Raw genomic sequence first — 15,487 nt, 5'->3', positions numbered from 1 at the left:
TCTATTAAATGCATGGTGCGAAGCTGGATAGGATTTACTTTGCTTTAAAATTAAGCAAGTGTCACAGAAGACTCAGTGTGACCAACTGTGAGATATAATTTATTTTCAGATGCCTTGCTTGTCAGTGACAAGTAGATTGGAGACAGTCCCACGCCTTTGCCTATAGAGGGCACTCCTGTTTCTCATTTCGGACACTGTGGCACTGAACAAAGGCTGAATTTCGAGTCAAGTCTGTCCTTCTCACTGCAATCCTCATTATAATCCTGTTCCTTTCCTTTCCCATCTCCACATTTTCACTCCCAGCCTGTCTACATCTCCGGATCAATGGATGTACACATCTGACTCTTAGCTCACATACATTACTGGTGAACTGCTCCAGAAACCAGTGAGCGCTTTAAACCTGCTCTACCAAACCTTAAAAAAAAAAAAAAATCAACTATATGAAGGAATCTTTCACCCTATCTTGTTTTTTTTCTACTTTTTTTTATGCATTTCTTTTTTTTTTTCCCTGCAATGTCGAGATGGAACTAACTACAGATATTCCATGCACTAGGATCTAATCATCTCCAGGATTTGGGGGGTCATTTTTTTTTTTATCTTTGGATGGTTTTTACTGGGACCTGCAGCCAGCTCCGGCTTTTCCCTGAGTTAGTTACTTGGATTTAGCAGCTAGTGGTGAACTGGACTGAAATTAAGTTTGTGTGCTACATCTAGGAAGATACAATATTACACAAAGCTGAGCTGTACATGTGTGTGCAGAGCTCAGGTTAAAGCCAGCCAGAGGTGTTTTGTTGAAATATGGAGAATTGTGTTGGATTGTATTCATTACCAAAGCTGGTGTATCTCATCTTCGCTTCTATATTGCATTGCTCGCGTCTTTCCCTGGCTGGTAAGTACAGTATCATCATTCCACTCTATGTCATTTCTACAGCTATGTGAATGTATGAAAGCTTAATATCTCCTAGGAGCTATTTCATTTCATTTGCAACACTTTTCTTTCTACTGTGATGTTTGGAAAGACAGATTGCATTTACTTGAGATTGTATTTGCTGCAGTGGTTTAAAGGAGGAGGGGGGGGTGTGTGTAAGGGGGGCCCCATACATATTAACAACCTAGAGAGAAAAGAAAAATGCATATCATGTACCTGCAAGGTTGTAATGAATTATTTAGCCCTTCTCCCCAGAGGTTTGTTATGCGACCTGATGGTGTATATAGACAGTAAATACATATGGATTTGGTAGAAATGCTGTATTTTTTGCAGATCTCTTTGCCCACGTTTCAGGCAGTTTTCCATAGAGATGAAGCAGGTGAATAAGGTAATTGCTATTAAATATTCCTATAGTGTAGGCTGCAAAAAAAAAAAAAAAAAATAACTGGCAGGATTGCAAATATTAAAAATGGTGTCATTGTATAACGTGCTAGGCAAAGTGCATTAGTGCAATGAATAGGTAGTGTAGTGTTAGCATGAAGATCCATGTGAAAGTTGATTTCTGTTTATGCTATGACGTTTATAGCAAGTGGGATTTAAATGTCTATCTGCCCTAATCGTGCTAAGCTATTGGGTCTCTGCTCACGGGATATATGGGGAGATTGTGATGCTTCATATTATGGTAGCGTTTCAATAACGCTAACACTCTTTGGTCTGCAAGCATTTGCAACAGTGTACAAGGATGCTGTCAAAAGAACGGTAGTGAATTTTAATAATCTATATTTATAGAGCTAATGCCCCCACGCCTTTCAGCGCCTTCTGCACAGCACAGCTGTGAATACTTGGGCATCTGATTGGGATGAATGACTGCTCATTCCTATGTGTAGTAATAGGGAGGGCACTGTGTACTGGGGTTGAAAGCAAAACTGAAGCATGCATAGACCAGTTAGTATAGAGTCTCAGCTAGTAATAAGCAAGCTGTGGAACTAAAAGTCCCAGCATGCCCTACCAGATCAACGTGCCCATGCTGACAGCAGCTGGAGAGCTACAGGTTGCCCAAGTTTTTTTTTTTTTAATCTGTGGTGCTGAAATGGACAGCACCGGCATGGCTTGAGAAACAGGCTCTACCCAGACACATCACTAAGAATATTATCAGCATATATGTTGCAAAGGGCATTAAGGTCCCATATAATTGAAATTCACAAAACTGCTATTTGTGTGTCCATGTGAAAGCAATGCAGCATGCTTAATCCAAAAATAAGTATGTCCTGTTTTGCTGTTTGGCAGGCTGTATTGAATAAAAAGCATTTTGTGCCTGTAAGACAGTGCTGTTGGCCAATGCACATTAATCACTGTGCTCCCTGCAAGCTATTTTATTTCTTTAAACCACTGCCAAAGGAGGAGAGAATTCATAGTAGTAAATGGGGAACACCAGTAGGCGGTGCTCAAAAGGAAACTTGCTGTAGGTGCTTTAACAACCTATCTTGAAATGGGCAACTGAGAGAATCTGGATGGAATCTTGTGGTTTCTGGTCTGTTATTAGTAATCTCCAGTCTAACTATCAACATAATGATTGGAAAAATGATCTAGGAATGTTTAAAATGCCTGTTGAGGTAGAACGCGTTGCATTTATATACTGAATAAGCATCTTGTTTCAATAACAACTACTATCTACACTTGCATAATCTGTAATATTTTCCTCTAATATCTTTTACCAACTTTTAACAAGGTACTCTTGTTAATTTGTCTTTCATGCACATGCATCTGTGTATATTGTGTGTAACAAGTAAATGTAACAAGTTTGGATTTTTATAGAATTTGCTATGAAATCTTGTTAGGTTTACTGCTGCGTGTTATAGGATAAATCAACAGTGACAAGTCCCAGCATCTGTTTTGCAATGCCTATTGCTACCCACTGCGCTGTGCATCGTTCAGGCATAGCTGATGTGTTTACAATTTATGGGCATGCTTGCTGGAGGGGTGTCGCTGGAGAACATTGACAAAAGGAGGAATGAGAGAGATTTGGGGAGGAGGTTATAGGGAGAAACGCCAAACTCTTTGTATCTGTGAAAATTCCAAAGAGGAAATGAGTGAAGTGAGTTAATAGTGTTATCCCAGAAGCGTTTCAGCGTGAATCCTAGGGTTTTATGAATCAATGTGCCCCAGCTGAGCAATAGAACCTGTAGCAGAGATTTATGGGAAAATCAAATACTTTTTTTTATAGGACTATGGAGGCCTTTGAACTACAACTACCGATAAGACTATGAATTAACATATAATGTTGGTGTCTATTCTCTATGCTTGTTCTACTATATTGTCTTTTATTTTTACATCAGTTAGGTAGGTGGCGCTTGTTTTTGAATTGCTGGCTAACAAATGGATTAGAGACAACAATACGCACTCCGGGTCTATGGCAAATTATTTCAAATTTTGGATGTCCTGCAAACCATCCATATTTTATAACTGCTTACAGTACTCCCTGAGAGTCCCTCTCAGACACATAGTATTTAGTCATCATTGCTGTTCAGGGGCATGTCTTAAAATCCTGGGACCGCCCCTGAGGAACTGATGTCAACCGTGTCTTAAATAGACAGCTTATTTACATGTATAGTTAAAATTATCCTTTCACTCTCATATAAAACTACATTGTCTTCTTCATATATCAAACGAGGATTGGTTGATCACTATGTCGTCATTCCTCTCCTCCAAAATATGGTGACAGAACCCAACTTTTTCTTTGTTACGGAATATAGTGATGGATGAACCTGACTTCTCCCTCTCAATGGGATAATGGAGCTACTGGGAGTAGTTGAGGGGGGGGGAGATTTCTTGACATTTTATTGCCACAATATAGAGACTTAATGGGCAATAGTCCTAATGTTTGTTGGAGGGTCTCTATGGCTCACAGCAAAGTGGGTGTGGTTTAAATGTGGTTATGGGTGATCGAATTGGGGCAAGGTTTGGTGGGGTTGGGGGAAGCACTCATTTGGTTTTGTGTGATTTTCCTTTATTAAAATTTAGTATGAGCAGTTTAAATGTACGTTTGTGACAAGCGCACTTTAAAAATCACCTGTCGTATAGACAGTGGGAGCAGCCATTGTGGTGGATGAACCGGTGTTCACAAAAATCTAGCTTATCAGTGCCCTAGAAGCCATAGACATCACTCAGACAGTTCATGATTCATTCCTGAGAAGTCTGACGTATTCAAGAGGCAATAGTTCACAGTAAGAGCACTCTAAGCATTCTAGTGCTGAGCATTCTATTGTCTAGCAATTAAGGCTTAACATAAATGATCAGGGGGTCCTCTAAATTAAGTCATAAGCTAAATGATATGTTTATTTGAAGCTATCTTACAATAGATAAATAAATGAGTTAAGAAAATCTGCTTTAGGTAACAGATAAAGTTGACCAATGTCAAAACAGTCTGTTCTCAATGACCAGGCTAAAATCAGGGAATCCCTGATGAGTGCACATTCGGTGATACAACTATGTGAAAGAGTCATCTAAACGTAATGCTATATGACCCAGCAAACGTGGCACATCAGTCAGCATTGCTATCTCGCAGCGCTGGTTTAGATTCTACCCGGGTCCCTATCGGTGTGTAGTTTGTATGTTGTCTCCGTGTTTGCGTGTTAATTAGCTTCTTATATAAAGGCGGCAGCACGGTTACTAAGTGGTTAGCACTTCTCAATTCCCGACCATGGCCTTATCTGTGAGGAGTTTGTATGTTCTCCCCGTGTTTGCGTCGGTTTCCTCCGGGTGCTCCGGTTTCCTCCCACACTCCAAAAACATACTGGTAGGTTAATTGGCTATTAACAAAAAATTGACACTAGTCTGTGTGTCTGTGTGTGTGTGTGTGTGTGTGTGTGTATGTTAGGGAATTTAGACTGTAAGCTGCAATGGGGCAGAGACTGATGTGAGTGAGTTCTCTGTACAGCGCTGCGGAATTAGTGGCGCTATATAAATAAATGATGATGATGATGATGATGAAAGGTGACAATGGGACCACCATACTGTGAGTGTGATTTCACTCATTACTGAACTGTAAAAAGTATTTACATAAATCAATCAGAGGGACAGTGAAACTATCGAGCCTTATATAGTACTTGTTGTTCATATAGTTACACAACAAGTCACCAGAGTTATTATACTTTATTTCCCACTTGCTTATCAGGTTTGGGCACTTGCCCTCTTTAAATATGGCCCTTGTTGTTTCACGAAATGCATTATATATTAATTGCAGCAGACAATTGTTTTGCTGTGAACCAGTGATAAGAAAGGAGGCTGGTGCCCTAGCCTAAATATAATGGCACCATCTGCTGCATTTCACATATATTGATATATGTTGCATAGGTAATCTTTTATTATACTTATTTAACCATTGATTAATTTGGTCTTTAAAAATAAATTAGAAAATAAAGTTACGCCTCTTGCTCAGGCTGTGTAATGATCTTAATCCTTGTTCCTATCTTTAATACTGAGCCTAATTTATTGCCTTTAAAGGCCTATTTGTAACATGTACAAAATACATTCTTATTTTTTTTCTTTTTTGCTTCATTCTGGGCTTTTTAACCATATAGTTATATCATCAGGCAGAGTTGTTAGTTTGTGTTACCCTGTCATACACTCCAGCTGTGCTGTGCTCCTTGCACTGATTACAGTTGTATGCAGAGAGCAGCTTTGTGCCGTATCCCAGTTTAACAAGACATCACTCCCTGATGATATAAATATATGGCTACAGTGCACTGATAGAGGCTAGAAAACAAATCCAATACATTAAAGAAGCATTGGGCAATTTGATACCGTTTAAGGGCTGCAAGTGCAGCCTTCTAACCTTCAACTGGACCGCACATAACCCTTAACCTGAGAATAAGAGCTTGTGCCACATGTTAAACTTGGGGGGGAGCAAAAAATTAGGGCTGGGGTAGATGGGATATAATGTATATAATGCACAGGTACAAGCTGCCGTATGCTATAAAATACCAAACAGAGATACAAGTTCATACTTGAAGAGCAAATCAGTTTGCGTAGGTCATGCCAAAGCAAAAACATGATTTAAAACAGCAGTAACACCACTCTTTTTATACCCTTAAAATGTGTTTTGAAATGAATTTGCTTGTTCACATGAGTAGTAAAAGTATTATGAATAAATTCAACAAAAATAGGTTTATGGGGTCGATATCAAGAATCGTCCATTTAACAAGCAACTCAGTCCTCTCATGTATGATAATGATCTTAGAGGATTGGTTCCATTTTAACATCCATATTTATTGCAGGCAACTGTACAAAATGTGTTGCCTTTTAAAGATCACCCTTCGCCCGGCTGACTGTTTGAAAACCATTTCTAAGAAACTTGGAGCAAACAGGGACATTTATGAAAACTGTTAGAAAGGAGAAATGTGATATTGCTGGTAGCAGCCAATCACATTCTGTCATTTTCAGTGCAGTTTTGAAAATTAACGCTAACATCTGATTGGTCGCTGCTATAGATCATGGGGTAAATGTATCAAGCTGCGAGATTCCAGTGGGTTTGAAAAGTGGAGATGTTGCCTATAGCGACCAATCAGATTCTAGCTATCATTTTGTAGAATGTACTTAATAAATGATAGCTAGAATCTGATTGGTTGCTATAGGCAACATCTCTACTTTTCAAACCCGCTGGAAACTCGCAGCTTGATACATTTACCTTCATGTGTCTGGTTCTGCAGATAGACCCCTTGTAACGTAGATCTTACCATATGTAACATTACCTCATTTGTTGCTCTATAACAGTGTTGGCTAACTTGTGACACTCCAGGTGTTGTGAAACTACAACTCCCAGCATACCCCTCCAGCAATAAGCTGCTATATATTGGCAAAGCATGCTGGGACTTGTAGTTTCACAACACCTGAATTGTCACAGGTTAGCCAACACTGCTCTATAACATAGGTTCACTTTGCTGTTGTACTTTTCAATTGAACATTGTCTTCCGTCCGAGATTGATCGCTGCTTGTTAGTGTCCACCGCTGATCAGCAGTGAGTGCTATAAGCAGCTCATGTTCTCTTCCTGGAGGGAAAGGTTTCATTCAATCAATAAAAACAACATCCACTGCTCACCTTATACCTGAATACCCACAGCTGTGATCTACCCTGTTTAAAATTCCCATCCAGACTCTCAAGCTGGATCTTTCACTTATTCTCCCCCGAGCTTGTGGTTTCTGTGCCGTTTGTAATGCTAAATAGTTTTAACTGCTTCATCTGACATGATATTGGGCTTTTGCGAGGCCTGATCATATTAAAAAAAAAAAAAAAGGGAAAATACTACATGGGTTTCTTAAAGCGTTGGATAGATAATAAAATGGATCGGTGCACAGCTCAATTTTCTAGGCTAAACTCTCATTTATGTGCGTTTTATAATAATCTGTTCCGCTGCAGCAAATGCTTTATGTAGCGCAAAAAAGGAAATAAACTATAGATTGATAGATCTATAAACTATGGATAGTCAATGACAATACATGACCAATAAAATAGTTACATTCGGCTAATATATATATATATATATATATATATATATATATATATATATATATATATATATATGTATGTAGATATATATGTTCATTCTCAATGTGTTGAAGAATATGACACATTACAATATTCCAGCTCTAGTCAGGCATACCCATGTATAAACCACTTAGTGGTGCCTGTGTAGTATCAGAGTATTGCCTTTCATCTTCATAACTAGTTACAAACAAACATATGAGTGGGAAAGTGGATCCGAGCATTCTAATTTCAACAGTAGTACAGAGTATTTTAGCTCACCCAACTCCAAAGTATTTTCTCTCAGTTTGAATTTGAAGGGACCATGCAAACAGAATCAAAGGGCCTGAGTCATTAAGGAGAGCAAAGGCATAAAAAAGGAGTAACATTTGCACCTGGGGCAAAACCATGTTGCATTGGAGGGGGAGGTAAATTTAAAAATGTGGGGACAGATTTATAGTTGGGGTAGGACATGTCCTAGATCAACTTTAAATTTCAGTGTAATAATAAAACTAGCAAATATTTGTGCGCTAGATGAAAAAACAGCCAGTATTTAACTTATGTGCAAAATAATAAACAAATTTGCACCCCTTGTATTGTTACATGGTTTATCCCAGAGAACATTTATTAATTTTTTTGCCTTAATGACTCAGGCCCAAAGCCTCTATACGTTAATAACAGCACAGAGTACTGTTGTGAGGCTCTAGTCACAGGGGCGCGGAAGTTTGTAGTGTCAGACATATTTACAGTAAATTTAGTCCCTACATCCAACTTATTAGAATTGTATCATTATATCTAATCTACTAATATGTAAATTAGCCAAATGTCCGACTGCAGATTAATGCTCCCTTTGGCAAAGGTAATAATGGGACACTGAATCCCCCCTGAACCCCCCACTTTAAAATGCATGACAGTCTTCTGAGATGGTCAACTTCTTTAATTGCAAATTGATGTTTAGCTGCGGTTACTGCCATTTCTGTATTAACACTAGTTCAGTGAATTTGGAAATATATGTCAGGAAACTGCAACCATATGCATTAAAGAAAATCAATTATTGATGTAGCATGTCGGCTCTTTTCTCTTTTCACAAATGTAGAATAATTATACCAAAGGCAAATCTATAGAAATATGATGGACCTTGTAGTCTTCATCTTCAACCACAGTCAATTCTCTTGGTGGTGGCAGCGCGCACATATTTATGACAATCGCTGTCAGTCCTTCTTTTTTGTTTGTTTTAATGAAAACACTGTAATCAAATCAGATGGAGACATTGATTTAATAATTAAATTGTTTCCTGCTCATATTTAATGACTATTGACTTTTATGAACTTCCAAACTGTCCATTTGTGTGTGTTGTTTTGTTGTTTTTGTTGCTGTTGCTTTTGCATTTGCACCCTTTGTATTGCAACATGGTTTGTTCAGGTGCAGGTTAGCGCACTTTAGCTGGATGTTTCGCTGTTATTCAGTAGTGATATTTGTAACCAATAGGGAATAAAGCGTTCTCTTTTTATGAATATGTTGCAGACATATTAATAACCCGGCAGCGTAAAATATTTGTCAAAGGTCATCTTAAATTAAAATGTGCAATATGTGAGGAGAGTTGTCAGAGATAAGTAAAGTGTATGAAAAGCTATTACTCTATTATAGCACAAGTCTGTTACTGCCGAATTCTGGTGATTATCAAGTGCATGTAGGACCCACAGCCATCTGGCTCATCAACAAAAAATTGGGTCACTAATGAATTTAAAACTGATGTCTTGACATATCCCATCATCAATTTGAATTTTGTGTACCGACGAGTGTGGCCTTATGAAGACCATGTGACCCGTGTGATGAATACAGAAAGTCAAATTTATTTTCCTTAGAAGGCAAAACTTTAAGACTAGTTTAGAAGACTGAACAAAAACATTATATTGAAGATAAAAAAAAATAAGTTCTACAATTGTACTTTGTATAGAAAATATTTTTGATTTGTTTTTTGTGTAGTTTTGGTATACATTGAACACAACTCAGGCAGCTCCCGAAATTTTCCACAATTCATGCCGTGCTCGCACAGCGAATACCGTGATTGGGCATGTAGGCCAACCAAAGGGGATCCGCGTTGAATTTGGTCATGCGCGTGTTTGGCTATAATAGGACAGATTTGTCCATTTGAAGTGAACTGGATCACATGAAAACAATATGTGGCTTCACGCCGTTCATGGTGGTAACTTTCGGGTTTTCCAGCAACAGGGGCTGTCCGAAAATAACAGGAAAGCAAGGGTCATCCACTACATTAGCCTTGCTCAGCTGACCGTGACTGTAGATCATTATCAGCTAAAAAAACAATCATACCGCTACAGCAACAGAATGAAAACTGATGAGCCCTTCGCAGTTAGGTGTAAAAGCTGCAGATATCCATACTGTAGCTTTATATTTGTGTGTGTGTGTGTGTATATATATATATATATATATATATATATATATATATATATATATATATATGTACATATATATATATATATATATATATATATATATATATATATCATATTATTTAATATACATTGTTGATGATAGTCTCCCTTTAAAGTAAAACAGTTAAACTGAAGCCAAGAATACTGAAGGGTTTAACAGACCCTAGAGAGATAATACTTGTACATCGTCTTGCAGTAATTTCACTAGCTGTGCTGTCCGGTTCTTTAAAGGCTGATATTCTGCCACCTATGAAGAAAGGGGAAGCGTTGCTGTTAATGCATAATTTATCGTGATCTTTACAGCCTTGGAAGTGTACCATGAAAGTCCCCTGATAGGGTAATTGGTAACATAAATGAATAGTGAGTTAAATGTATTTTCCTTTAGCTGTCCACGGTGTAATGTACAAATGTTAAGTGCAGCCACAAATTGGCGCTTTCTGATTCTGAAACCACAACTAACGCAACTTGGACTCTAACAAGAAAACAGTAAAGGTTTACTTCTTTTTTTTGCGCAGAACATTATCCACGCAAAATAGCTGTCAACTTCGAAAGGTTATATTTATATACATGCAAAATATCATTTAATGGTGCCTTCTATCTAAATCTAATACAGAAATTGATTCACTGTGAAAAGGCTTAAGGAATGCAAATGCAACAATTCACATAATGTAACAGGATTTAATATTTACCTGTTGCCAGTAATGTCCAAGGTTCCCCAGTGATGTCACTGGTTTCTCAGTGATGTCATTGGTTCCCCAGTGATGTCATTGTGTACTCAGTGACGTGATTGGTTCCTCAGTGATGTCATTGTGTCCTCAGTGATGTCACTGGTTCCTCAGTGATGTCACTGGTTCCTCAGTGATGTCATTGTGTCCTCATTGATGTCATTGGATCCTCAGTGATGTCATTGGTTGCCTAGTGATGTCATTGTGTCCTCAGTGATGTCACTATTTTCTCAGGGATGTCACTGTTTCCTCAGTAATGTCACTGGTTCCTCAGTGATGTCATTGTGTCCTCAGTAATGTCATTGGTTCTTCAGGTATGTCATTGTTTCCTCAATGATGCCATTGTTTTCTCAGTGACGTGATTGGTTCCTCAGTGATATCATTGTGTCCTCGGTGATGTCACTGGTTCTTCAGTGATGTCACTGGTTCCTCAGTGATATCATTGTTTTCTCAGCGATGCCATTGTTTTCTCAGTGACGTGATTGGTTCCTCAGTGATGTGTTTGTGTCCTCAGTGATGTCACTGGTTCCTCAGTGATGTCACTGGTTCCTCAGTGATATCATTGTTTTCTCAGTGATGTCATTGGTTCCCCAGTAATGTCATTGTGCCCTCGGTGATGTCACTGTTTCCTCAGTGATGTCACTGTTTCCTCAGTGATGTCACTGGTTCCTATGTGATGTCATTGTTTCCTCAATGTTGTCACTGGTTTTCAGTGGTGCCATTGTTTCCTCAGTGATGTCATTGTTTCCTCTGTGTTGTCACCAGTTTTCCAGTGATCTCATCCGTTCCTCAGGAATGTCACCAATTACTCAGGGGTGTCATTGAATCCTCAGTGATGTCATTGGATCCTCAGTGATGTCATTGGTTTCTCAGTGATGAACCACTATCCCATGCACAGAGACCACTAAAACACTGAAAGAAAGAACCTGTTGGGGATGGGGGCATCACAAACATAAATTTTACTATAGTATTTATATTAACATATATATATTTATAATGTGTCAGACATATTTTGTAACACCATACAATGAATATGCACCTTTAACATAATTATCCACCTCCAAGCGACTTTAATTTATTGATTTGTGCATGACCTTCCGCAACATTAACTAAATACATTGCTTGTTCTTTCTAACGTTAAACTATGTTTTTCATCCATATCTTTCTATCATTTGGAAAAGCTGTTTATTTACTTTGTTTTGAGGAACAGCAGAAAGACACTCATCTAATTAAACACTATCCAACGCAGAGAGCATAAAACATGTGATATAACCTGAGATATAGAAAATAAACAAAACTGACTAGTGCTATAAACACATGGCTGAGAGTCACAGAAGAAAGCCTAAAGAGAAATTAATATATTTAGTAAATGTCACGGGGGGAGGTTAGGTATGTGCATGCCAATAAGTGAAATTAACCTGGAGGTTAAAACCCCATTAATATTTTATTTTTGAAAAACAGTATAGGAAAGAAAAGGTAATATTTGGTTATATCAGTGTTTCTTAGTAATAATTTGTTATTAAACTAAAACTCCCTGGGCTGGAATAAAACAAACATCAACTTTGGCCAGAGTTATAGCTGGATACAGCCAGCAGGATAATTGTAGAGTTTAACGAAAAACGTCACTTTTATATGCTGACTGAACTACGAGGAGCAGCCATGCAGAACGCTCAATGCTTTTAAAGTAACTAGCTTTAGAGTGAATCCAATTAAAGTCCACTATTTCTTAAATTATCCTAATTAAGTGCCCTCTCACCAGTCATTCAGGAAAGCCTACAAAACATTATGTTGCTCAAAAAGCAGGTACAAAACAGAAGGCTGTATGAAAACAGAACATTCAAAAACGAGTAAAAGAAAAATATTCAGTTAGTAAATTCAGTTAGTAAATGGTTTATCCAAATAGGGAGAAAATGTGTACCTACGTACTATTATTATTATCTTTAATGACATATACAGAAAACAGTGACTCATGACACAACATGATAAATGAAGAACAAAAATATATACACAGACACAGGTAACATGGTAATGTAAATCAAATTATTACTGGACAATGAGTGAAAGTGATGGTAGAAATCAGAGAGAAGTAGGCTGAAGCTTAAGGAAATAGGGCTAAGGAAGCAGGCCAAGAGGTACAGTGGGTGATGGAATAGTAGAAGGAGATCACAAGGAAAGAGGTACAGAAAGAACAATAAATGATACAGAAAGAACAATAAATGAAGAACAAAAATATATACACACACACACACAGGTAACATGGTAATGCAAATCAAATTATTTCTGGGACAATGAGTGAAAGTGATGGTAGAAATCAGTGAAAAGTAGGGCGAAGCTTAAGGAAATAGGGCTAGGGAAGCAGGCCAAGAGGTACAGGGGGTGATGGAATAGTTGAAGGAGCACACAAGGAAAGAGGGCCCTGCTAATGAGAGCTTACATCCTAAAGGAAAGGGGAGACACAAATAGGGTGGTACTAACTGGGGGAGAAAGCCGGGACAAGGAAGTTAGGAGGAGGACTGAAGGACTTGAATAAAGAAATGAGTCTTAAGGGTGCGCTCATTTTTGTGCTCATTTTTGGCACTAAGTGTTAACAGGTTATCAGAGCTTAGTGTATTGTAATGAATAGGAAAAGGAGGGGCACAGAAAAGCTCAGACTTCTGTCTTTCCAAACAGAATTGATACATGTTGTGTCTGAAAACTCCAGCTCACCAGTAATATGTTTGAAGAACCTTTCATATGTGCTTGTTTTTCCACCAGTAAGCGGCAGAAAAAAATTATCTTATTATTACGTCGGAGGGAATGATTAAAAAAGTACTAATTTCTCATTGAAACCTTAGGAAATGGACCCCAAAAAAGTTTTTGACTGTGTATGGAGATAGGGAGATGAATTAAAGCTGGTACGAGGTTTCCCTTCTTGATATTTTATTTTAAAAAATATGCAAAACTGAAAAAAAAACAGCATAGTAATGCTAACAGCTAATTAGAATGGTGTAGAACACAGTGAGGTGCCCTATGGCTCTAAAGTTGACGATCTGCCAACTGGCCGGGCTTTGCATCTCCGCAACAGCTGGAAAGCCACAGGCTACCCCACCTTTGGAGCAGATGCATCTGCCTAGCAATGCTGTAGGTCTACTTGTTTAATTTTCTTTTTATGAATTTAAGCACTTGTTCTTATTTCTCACCACCTGCAAGTCTAATTATTTTTTTTTTAAGCACCATCCTCCATTAACAATCAGTTTGACAGTTGAAGTTGAGAATTCTGCATAATTTGATCTAGAGTGTAAATTAGTATAACAAAGTGGTATACTGCGTCTTCATTAAAAGAAGAGAGCGTAATCATGGAAGCGTATTCTGTTCTGTCTTGCTGCCACCATGAAAGATGAACATTCAATATAGATTCTGTTCCAGGAAATTCGTTTTTACAGATAATCTCTTTTCTAAGAATACGGTCCCCAGCTTTTCCCCTTTGGGCAACGAGATGGTCAAGTTTCGGGAGAAGGGGAAAATTGTTTCCAATAAACTGTGCAAGTGGTTTAATGGAGTTTCAGTTATATGAATTGATTGGCTAGTCTGTTTACTCAGAGGTCAGGGTTGCCAGTGCTGACCTCAGAGTATTATAAATGGCCCATTGTCTTAATTGGTTCCATTTATTTAAAGGGACATTATCCTGAAACATTAATTATTTTAAAAATAATATAGGGGACGTATCTGAAAACTGAGGCACTGGAAAAAATGTGTTCGTAATTCATAGCAACCAATGAAACTATGTAATGTTTATACTAGTGTTTAGAACATGTAACTGGACATCTGAAAGATTGCTATGGTTTACAATACTCTCTCCTGCACCAGTTTTCATAACTCCCCCTATATATTTGCACAGTTTTTATTGCTGAATACGTTTGCCCACAAGCAACGCTGTTCCATTGGGTTGTGTGAATGGCACAGTAGTTTCATTGTATCTCTTCCTTCGTCAGTTATGTCGCTGATTGCGGGACAATTGATAGGCTCGTTTCACGTTAATACTGGTTCGGTCACATAAATGGTTCGGTCACATAAATGGCTGACTGCTTTAATTTTAAGCAACAGACATACATGAATACTTATTTATTAACTGGCAATATAGACAGTATCTCTGGAGCATGCATCATTTTTCTTAGCTATCCTCCAAGAAATCCTCCAATTTTTCGTAGCTATCCTGCTTTTCAAAATGTGTCTGTTTGGCAAACAAAATAAATGATGCCAGATACAGACAGTCTGCTACACAGACACAGCTTCACAGCTGTCATGGCATGCCAGAGGAAGGGTGGGGTGGGAAGATGTCACCGTGCTGAGAAAGCTCAGAGGGGTGTTTTAAAGCCTCTTTGCTCACTGCTTCATGTGCCATGCGACTGTGGTTGCCATGGTAGTCCAGAATCATAAATCATTAATAGCAGCCTGAAGAAAGGAAAAAAAGGGAAAATGGTAAATACCAACTCTCCATTGGATTGCTGCTTTAAGTAGACTGATTCTTGTACACATTATTTTGATCTCACAGATATCCATGAATAAAATAGTGTAGTTGTCTTGTGTGCTATCCAAATAACTATATAATGCCCTATAGAACATGTATGTATCATTAATAATAACTGTATAGCATCAATCTCCTCATTGTATGGTACGGTTAGCAGAACGGTTACTTTAACTGGTGAAAACGCGCTATGTATTCCTAACACCTAACAATATTCTGGAAGAGAAAAATCTATTCTCATTATAACTTTTATGTGTACTAAATAATTCTCTAACAACTTTTTATTGATCATACAGTCAAGGAACAAAGCGAGGATTAGATGGCTTTTGGGATCAGCTAGATAGAAATGTATTC

The 15,487-nt window shown here is 38.1% G+C and overlaps 1 protein-coding gene across 2 annotated transcripts in view; it reads left to right on the top strand.

Moving 5' to 3' along the window:
• The first annotated feature begins 255 nt into the window (after positions 1 to 255).
• Positions 256 to 15,487, top strand: part of DCC (DCC netrin 1 receptor) — a 605,048-nt gene continuing 589,816 nt past the window's right edge. For both annotated transcript variants that reach the window (XM_075185502.1, XM_075185492.1), the window contains exon 1: positions 256 to 889. In XM_075185502.1, coding sequence (XP_075041603.1) covers positions 799 to 889 — 91 coding nt within the window. In that variant the 5' untranslated portion in view covers positions 256 to 798. The remainder of the gene's footprint in view (positions 890 to 15,487) is intronic.

This window comes from Mixophyes fleayi, chromosome 1, assembly GCF_038048845.1.
Source record: "Mixophyes fleayi isolate aMixFle1 chromosome 1, aMixFle1.hap1, whole genome shotgun sequence".
Taxonomy (NCBI): domain Eukaryota; kingdom Metazoa; phylum Chordata; class Amphibia; order Anura; family Limnodynastidae; genus Mixophyes; species Mixophyes fleayi.
The sequence above is the reverse complement of the archived record's forward strand: the minus strand, read 5'-3'. Positions and strand labels throughout refer to the sequence as shown.